Source organism: Balaenoptera ricei, chromosome 1 (genome assembly GCF_028023285.1).
Source record: "Balaenoptera ricei isolate mBalRic1 chromosome 1, mBalRic1.hap2, whole genome shotgun sequence".
In the NCBI taxonomy this organism is placed as follows: domain Eukaryota; kingdom Metazoa; phylum Chordata; class Mammalia; order Artiodactyla; family Balaenopteridae; genus Balaenoptera; species Balaenoptera ricei.
Window position 1 is genome coordinate 184,775,179 of NC_082639.1, and position 9,038 is coordinate 184,784,216.

A 9,038-nucleotide genomic window follows, 5' to 3' on the forward strand; every position below is an offset into this window, starting at 1 on the left:
AAGCGTAAGATCTTCATGGGGGGGGGGGGGGTGAGGTGCAGATATCCAAAAAATAGCAAATTTTTATTTGACATAAGACAGTTATGTAATATTTTCTAGAAATAGCCTTTAATTCTCAGAACACATTGATTAATTCATATATGTTTAATGCCAACCTGGAATTAAACGCCTAGACATTAATGATCAAGAACCAAATGACAGATTTGCAGCTTGATATTCTAAATCTTAAAATGTCACCATGCTAACTAGAATGCTCACCCCCTTGATTATGGACTATGAAAGCAGCATGGATATGATTAAAGTCGTAGGAATCGAAACGGCTCCTAGCCAGTAGATGGCAGATAGCCAGGCTGTACTGCTTTAGCCCCTTCTTTCCCTCCCTGTCTTCCTAGGACGTATGTTCCGTGGAACCTAAAGGCTACCCAAAGGAGTGCTGAACTTAACAATTCAGGATGCTAATTGTCTCCAGGCAGTCAGCCAGGGGCCATGGTAACTTGGGGCAGTTTTTCTATGTCTATGGGAAGAGACTTTTGAAAAGTTAATTGGGTCTACAATGACTCTTTAGTCCTTCTTAGAAGGGAAATAAGAAAAACTTTTGCACAGGAATAATTTTAAGTGTGAACTTTCACAAAATGAGCATGTCCAAATTTGACTTTTTTTTTTTTTTTTACAGCAGAAGTGAAACTTGAAAAGACAGCCCCTCAGATGGGTTCAAATTTCAGTTCTACTTATTACTTTGTGTCCTTACACCAAGTAACTTAACCTTTCCGAGTTTCTGTATCTTCATTTATTTAAAAAGGTAGAAAAGGAATAACTCTTAAAATTATTGTGACTAAATGTGATAGTGTGTATTACAATACTTCCACAGTGCCTGGCACGGAGTAAAGGGCAGTGTTGGTTCCCTCCCCTCCCTCCCACATAGCTTGTGTAATGATATCTTCATACATAGTATCTCCTCAGTAATTCTTAATTTATCCCTTTTTTTTATTATTATAAATGGACTTTTTCAAATGAAGTTTAATCAGTAAATTACTGCAAACGTTTATGTATACAAACACGTATATATTTTGATTTTTTATTAGAAATTACATGCTTGTTTTATTTATTCATTCATTCATTCATTCATTTCACGCACAGCTTGTGGCATCTTAGTTCCCTGACCTGGGATTGAACCTGCGCCCTCGGCAGTGAAAGCACGAGTCCTAACCACGGGACTGCCAGGGAATTCCCTACATGCTTGTTTTAAAGTAGCTGGATAATACAAAAAAATAGAATGCAGAAAGTAGTCCTGCCCTTCAAAAGAAATCACTATACATAGGTTGTATATTACTCGCGATTTTTCCTAAATATATACTATGCTTTATTTTTTAAAATTTTATGTACCTTCTTTGTTTCAGCTAAAAGTATATTGATTTTTTTCAGGTCAGTAGAAATAATTGCATGTGTACCATTATATGAATATAATTTATGTAGCTAGTCTCTTACTGATGACGGTTAAGTAGCTTCTGGTTTTTTTATACTATTACAAAAATACTACAGTGAAAAAACTTGGTTAATATAAATGTTTCTATAATTTCTGTAATGCTTAAATCCACAAAGAGTATATGAAAGTGGCCCCTTTCCCCACATTTGAACACTGACTATTTACCAGTGTTTTTTAATCTTTGCCAACGATAGGTGAAAAATTTTATCTTGTTATTTGAATTTATGTATTTGGGCAAAAGCTCAACTTTTCATGTGCTTATTGATTATTTGTATTTTTTTTTTAAATTATTATTTATTTATTTATTTATTTGGCTGTGTTGGGTCTTCGTTTCTGTGCGAGGGCTTTCTCTAGTTGCGGCAAGTGGGGGCCACTCTTCATCGCGGTGCGCGGGCCTCTCACTATCGCGGCCTCTCCTGTTGTGGAGCACAGGTTCCAGACGCGCAGGCTCAGTAGTTGTGGCTCACGGGCTTAGTTGCTCCGCGGCATGTGGAATCTTCCCAGACCAGGGCTCGAACCCGTGTCCCCCGCATTAGCAGGCAGACTCTCAACCACTGCGCCACCAGGGAAGCCCCAGATTATTTGTATTTTTTATGGATTATATTGTATCTTTTTCTTTTTATCTATCGAGTTGCTATTTTTAATATTATAAAAATAGCAATAATTATAGTCACCATTCATTCAACAAATATTTATTGAGCACCTACTGTAGATGGGCACTGTTCTCAGAACTTGGAATACCAAGTATAGGAATTAATAATTTATTATTATATACATTGCATGCATTTTCCCCCCATTTTTTTTCTTTGTCTTTTCGTTTTTTGATGGAGGGGGTTTCTGGCACAGTGAAGTTTGGAATTTTAATGTAATCAAACTTATCTGCCTTTGTTAATACGCTTTTATTTTATGTTCGGTTTAGAAAGGCCATTTCCAACCTAAAGTCATAAAAATACTTAACCTGTGTTTTTTTTCCTAACATATTCATGGCTTAATTTTTTTAACTTTAAAAATTTCTTTAAATCTTTGCTCCAGTTTGAGGAGGCTGTAGGGATCCAGCTTTGTTTGTCTATTGAGACACTATGTGGTGGTGTGGGCCTAAGTGCTAGTTCAAATTGGAAAAATTAGTTTCTGAATTTGTGCAAACAGTTATTCCGGGTTTTGAATTCTTGGTCTATAAATTGAGAAATTAGTAGATATTCCCTAAACTTAGTCCCACACATAGGATTCTTTAATTCTAGATTTTTGAGGGCAGAACTCATACTTGAAACCTTCTAATAATAGCAATATGTCTAGGTGTAGAAGATCCTTAGGCTTCTCAGAGCCTAGTGTTTGGAAACAAACTCTAATTTACCAAATAAGTAACTGAAATGTATATTTAAACAGATAAAACAATTCAAAGTGTGATTCAACTAATCAGATGTTTATTGTGTTCCTACTGTGTGGCCAACACAATTCTAGGACTTGAGGAAGATAAAAATAATAAGACAGACTTTTTGAAAGTTTTTTTTTTTTAATAAATTAATTTATTTTTGGCTGCGTTGGGTCTTTGTTGCTGCACGTGGGCTTTCTCTAGTTGTGGCGAGCATGGGCTTCTCTTCATTGCAGTGTATGGGCTTCTCATTGTGGTGGCTTCTCTTGTTGGGAGCACGGGCTCTAGGCGCTCGGGCTTTAGAAAGCACAGGCTCAGTAGTTGTGGCGCATGGGCTTAGCTGCTCCATGGCATGTGGGATCTTCCCGGACCAGTGCTCAAACCCGTGTCCCCTGCGTTGGCAGGCAGATTTGTAACCACTGCGCCACCAGGGAAGCCCCGAAAGTTTTATTTTAGTTGGAAAGAATAGAAAACATGCTCACATGAAACATGAACTCATTTAAGGCAATGTAAGATTTTGTACTAAGATCTGTAAGATAGCAAGAGTCACGATACTTTAGAAGTTCCTGCATGTTAGTACTAACTTTTGATCAAGTTATTTAAATTAGAGTTCGGATATAGCACATACGCTCAATCTGCCTTAGAGATGTATTTTATTTGGCCTGCACCATATTTTAGAAGAAAATGAACTCTTCGCAACATCACATAAAAATCCATATTGTACCTTCTTTTGAAAATACGGTTTTTTGGCAGCAGTGAGCCAATATTTCACTAAAACATTTGTCAGGGCATTCTCTCTTTAGTTCACCACAGTGCTAACCACTCTCTCTTCTATCAGTGGCCTCGTTTATTTATTTACTTTACCTACCTTTCCCCCATAGACCCTGGAATTTAATAATTCAGTCCGTCCCCTCCCCCCTTATACAGAAGTGGAAACTAAGGCCTAGAAAGATCACACAGCCATTTATTGGCAACATATAAGCTAGAACCCAGGTTTCCTCACCGCCCCCCAACTGAAAGCTCTTTCAACTATTGAAAGGAATTGTAGAGGAAATGAACACATTATTTTCCCTTTTTAAAAAATTTGGCCTGTAATACTTTCTCAGCTATTAAAAAAAAAGCACAAATTACCTACCTACCTGTCTACTTCCACTTATCTCTACAATTTATAAATGCATATTTATTTAGCAGCTAAAGGGGCAAGTGAATATGAGATTAATTGAGGTAGATCTGTACTTTTGTGAGTTGTTCTGAGATCATGGACCTGAGATAGGCACTGTGTACCAAAGGTTCTAATGCTAGTGCTTCAAAAAAGTAAATAAAAGCTCCATAATGAAATGACTTAGGATATTGGAGCTTTTCCTCCAGAGTCTCATGTTGAAGCAGTTACGATGGAATAGGCAAAATTAGCAGACTCCATTGGCTTAAATGTGTTTGTCATATTATAGGAAGTAGCATGTCGGTTTAAACCCCCGTGTATCTAGGTGTGCCTTTCACATAATGCGTTCTCCATAACATGTCCTGTTCTTTACCTTGTAATCCTACATGCCTTTTTAATTCTTTATTTTGTTAAAGGACTTGCTATTGTTACCAAATATATTACAAAGGGCTGGAAAGAGGTCCATGAAATGTATAAAGAAAAAGCACTTTCTGTGGAGACTGAGAAATTATTAAAGTATCTGGAGGCTGTAGAGAAAGTGAAGCGCACAAAAGATGAACTGGAAGTCATTCATCTGATAGAAGAACACAGACTGGTTAGGGAGCATCTCCTAACAAATCACTTAAAGTCTAAAGAGGTAAGCAGATTATAATATGTTAAAAGCATGTGATTAAACATGAGGAACTTACTCTGTGTATTAAAAGGATAAATTGTGGGTAATGCTTTTAAAAAATAATTCATTAGTACTTAAAAAAAATTTTTTTTTTTTTTTTGCCCCACCACACAGTTTGCAGGGTCTTAGCTCCCCAACCAGGGATTGAACCTGGGCCCCAGCGCTGAAAGCACTGAGTGCTAACCACTGGACTGCCAGGGGATTTCCTAAAAAAAATAATTTAAATATATCTTAAAATTAACGTTTATTTAAAACACCTAACACAATGCCTAGATGTAGTTGGCATTCTATAAATATTAGTTTCACTCCAGAAAATGTGCTGGTTAAATTGCCTCACTAATTAAAATAAATAAATAAAATTCTTATATGCAATTCCTTTACAAAATATACGTCACTTTCTTACCCTGGTAAAGAGCAAGTTATTTTATTTGATGAGCCTTTGAACAGTTCACACAGATTTTTATTTAGAACGTGCTCTGAACCCCGAAAGAAAGCCTTAAAAGTCTATGTTATTAATTGATACAGCTATGTTATACCTATTCATTTACCCTTAACTTCTTATATTTCTACCTGTGTTATTGCAATAGGTATGGAAGGCTTTGTTACAAGAAATGCCTCTTACAGCATTACTAAGGAATCTTGGAAAGATGACTGCTAATTCAGTGCTTGAACCAGGAAACTCAGAAGTGTCTTTAGTATGTGAAAAGCTGTGTAATGAAAAACTGTTAAAAAAGGTAAGCATTACCTTTGTTAACTACTACTAATTGAAAAAGTTGGCTCCTAAATTTTGGAAATGCGGTCGGCACATTTTTTAGGGCACATTTTTCAGAGACCAAGTTGCACTGACTCTTAAATCTAAGATTAATATGTCCTCATTTTTCTCTTTTATGAAATAGATTTATTAGCCATAATAACAAAAATCTTAAAGAAATAGTTACTGTTTTTCACTTGAATTTGACATTTGCTTTCTGTCTTTGTTGTGTTTCTAGGCTCGTATACATCCATTTCATGTTCTAATTGCATTAGAAACTTACAAAACAGGTCATGGGCTCAGAGGAAAACTGAAGTGGCGCCCTGATGAAGAAATTTTGCAAGCTTTGGATGCTGCTTTTTACAAAACATTTAAGGTAATGGTTTGATTTTTATTTTAAAACAGAAGACCCAGTTAGGATTTAATATCTTTTGTAAAAACACATTTTAAAGATAATATTAGTAGTTTAACCATTTTTTATTAGATATTCATTTGTTTTTTTCTTAGTTCATGTGAAAATGAATATATAATTAACATTGTAAGCTTATGAATAAAGTATTTCTCTCTACCTTTGGACAAGAACCAGTTATCCTAAGATCATTTTGATAAGTTTTAAGTTACCAAATTAAAAAATTTGCATTCCTCTGGAGTCCTGTGACTTGGTGACTTGGTCCTCTGTCCTCTATTTTTCCGTTAATCAGTAGTAGATCTCTTCTGTCTTGATAGGAAGTAATTTTTTTAGGAATGGAAATTCTATATCAGAACCATAAGTTAAAAGTTTTGGTTTTAAAAATGTCTTGCTATTCAACAAAATACTAGCAACCAAATTCAGCAGCAGATTAAAGAGATTATACAAGTGAGACTTATCCTAAAGATACAAGGATCATTCAATATAAGAAAAATCAATCAATGTAATACATCACATTAAAAGACAACATGATATCTCAATTGATGCAGAAAAAGCATTTGACAAAATTCAATACCCTTCCTGATTTAAAAAAAAAACAAACACTCAGTAAACTAGAAATACAAGTGAACTTCCTCAGTGTGGTAAAGGTCATATGTAAAAAACCCACAGCTATCATACTCAGTGGTAGAAGATTGAAATCATTTCCCTTAAGAATGAGACAAGGATGCCCACTTTTTCCACTTTGATTCCATATATACTGGAAGTTCTAGCAGTTAGGAAAGGAAAAGAAATAAAAGGCATCCAGATTGAAAATTATCTCTGTTCTCAGATGCCATGATCTTATATGCAGAAAACCGTAAAGAATCCACAAAACAATACTAGAGCTAACAAATGGATTCAGCAGAGTTGCAGGATATAAATTCAACAGGCAAAGACCAGCAGTATTTCTATATAGTAGCAGTGACCAGTTCAAAAGCAAAGTTAAGAAAACATTTCCATTTACAGTCGCATCAAAAATAATGAAAGACTTTGGAATAAGTTTAACTAGGGAATGTAAGACTTATATACTGAAAGTGCAAAACAGTACTGAAAGAAATTTAAGAAGAAATAAATAAATGGGAAGACATCCTATGTTCATAGTTTGGAAGACTTAATAATGTTAAGATGCCAATACTACCCAAAGCAGTCTACAGATTAAGTGCAATCCCTATGGCAAGTTTAGCAGAAATAGAAAAACCCATCCTAAAATTTATATGGACTCTCAAAGGACCCCAATCTTGAAAAGAAAGTTGGAAGACCCACACTTCCAAACTTAGGATTTCAAAAATTACTACAAAGCTACAGTAATCAAAACAGTGTAGTATAAATACAGACATAGACCAATGGAATAGAATAGAGAACCTAGAATTAAACTCTCAGATATATGGTCAATTGATTGTTGACTAGAGTGTCAAGACAGTTCAATGGGGAAAAGATAGTCTTTTAACAAATGGTGCTGGGAAAACTGGATATCCACATGCAAAAGTAGGAAGTTGGACCATTACTTTACACCACATACAAAATTTAACTCAAAGTGGATCAGTGACCTACATATAAGAGCTAAAACTATAAAACTCTTAAAACAAGACATATTGTAAAAGCTTCATTACGTTGGGTTTGGCAATAGATTCTTAGATATGATACCAAAAGCACAGACAACAAAAGAAAAAGTAGATAAATTGGACTTCATCAAAATTCAAATCTTTTGTGCATCAAAGGACACTATCAAGAGAGTGAAAAGATAACCTGCAGAAAAGAAAATATTTGCAGATCATCTATCTTGCAGGGGTTTAATGTCCAGAATATATATATATATATATATATAGATAGATAACTCCTACAACTCAACAGTAAAAGTACAAACAACCCAATTCAGAAATGGGCAAAGTACTTGAACAGACATTTCTCCAAGGAAGATAAACAAATGGCCAGTTAAGCACATGGAAAGATGCTCAATATCATTAGTCATCAGGCAAATGCAAATGAAAACCACAATGAGATGCCACTTCACACTTAGTTGTGTGGCTCTGGCCATCCAGCAATTCCACCACCTGTGTATATACCCAAAAGAATTGAAAACAGGAACTCATACAGATACTTGTACATAGATGTTGATAACAAGCATTATTCACAGCAGCAAAAAGGTGGAAACAACCCAAGTATTCATCAAGAGCTGAATGGATAAACAAAATATGGTATATACATGTAGTGGAGTATTCAGCCTTACAAAGTAGTAGAATTTGAAAGATGCTACAACATGAATGAACCTTGAAAACACTGTGCTAGGTGAAATAAGGCAGACACAAAAGGACAAGAATTCTATGATTCCACTCATATGAGGTTTCTAGAATATGCAGATTCATGGATAAAGAAAGTAAAATAGAAGTCGTCTAGGGCTAGAGGGAGGTGGGAATGGGGAGTTACTATTAATGGGTACAGAGTTTCTGTTTGGGATGATGAAAAAGTTCTGGAAATAGATAGTAATAGTGGTTACATAACATTATGAATGTACTTAATGCCACTGAATTGTACACTTAAAAATGATTAAAAGTAAATTTTATGTTATTTGTATTTTACCACAAAAAACTTTCTTGCTAGAAATTCCCAGTTTACTTCATGTGGAAAGATTAAAAAAAAAGGAAGATGATAACTTCTTTAAATTACTAAATAGGCTGTCTTATTTCCTTTGTTTTACCTCTAGTAAAAGCTAAGCATTTGTAATTGTCAATTGGTAAATCAAAAATCAGGCGTTTTATCTCAGTCTTTTGAATGAAAATTAAGTAAATATGATTCGTTAGAAATTTAATCTACTTATAATTTCTTTGATTGCTTTTAATGATTGTTTGGTTTTGTTTTCTCTTTAGACAGTTGAGCCAGCTGGAAAGCGTTTCTTACTGGCAATTGATGTCAGTGCTTCTATGAACCAAAGAGTTTTGGGTAGTGTACTCAACGCTAGCACAGTAGCCGCAGCAATGTGCATGGTGAGAACACCTAAGACAATTTAGGATTTTGCCACCCTAAAAATGTTTACCCTGGGGCAACACTGTAAAGTTGGATATGATCAAGAATTATGTTTTCACTTGTTTTAAGCAAAGCTTTAAGTATTATATATATACTTGAGTGTACTTGTATATACTTTTATACTTAGGTATATA

General features: G+C 34.9%; 1 protein-coding gene across 9 annotated transcripts in view; it reads left to right on the plus strand.

Annotated features, from left to right (window-relative positions):
* The window catches only part of RO60 (Ro60, Y RNA binding protein), a 28,648-nt gene that overhangs the window by 10,407 nt on the left and 9,203 nt on the right, over positions 1-9,038 (plus strand). For 7 of the 9 annotated variants that reach the window (XM_059942691.1, XM_059942672.1, XM_059942713.1 and 4 more), the window contains 4 exons: positions 4,428-4,648; positions 5,272-5,418; positions 5,674-5,811; positions 8,748-8,864. In XM_059942691.1, coding sequence (XP_059798674.1) covers positions 4,428-4,648; positions 5,272-5,418; positions 5,674-5,811; positions 8,748-8,864 — 623 coding nt within the window. Of the gene's footprint in view, positions 1-673; positions 800-1,401; positions 1,423-4,427; positions 4,649-5,271; positions 5,419-5,673; positions 5,812-8,747; positions 8,865-9,038 lie in introns of those variants that run through there. The other 2 variants (XM_059942729.1, XM_059942736.1) reach the window with 2 other exon arrangements.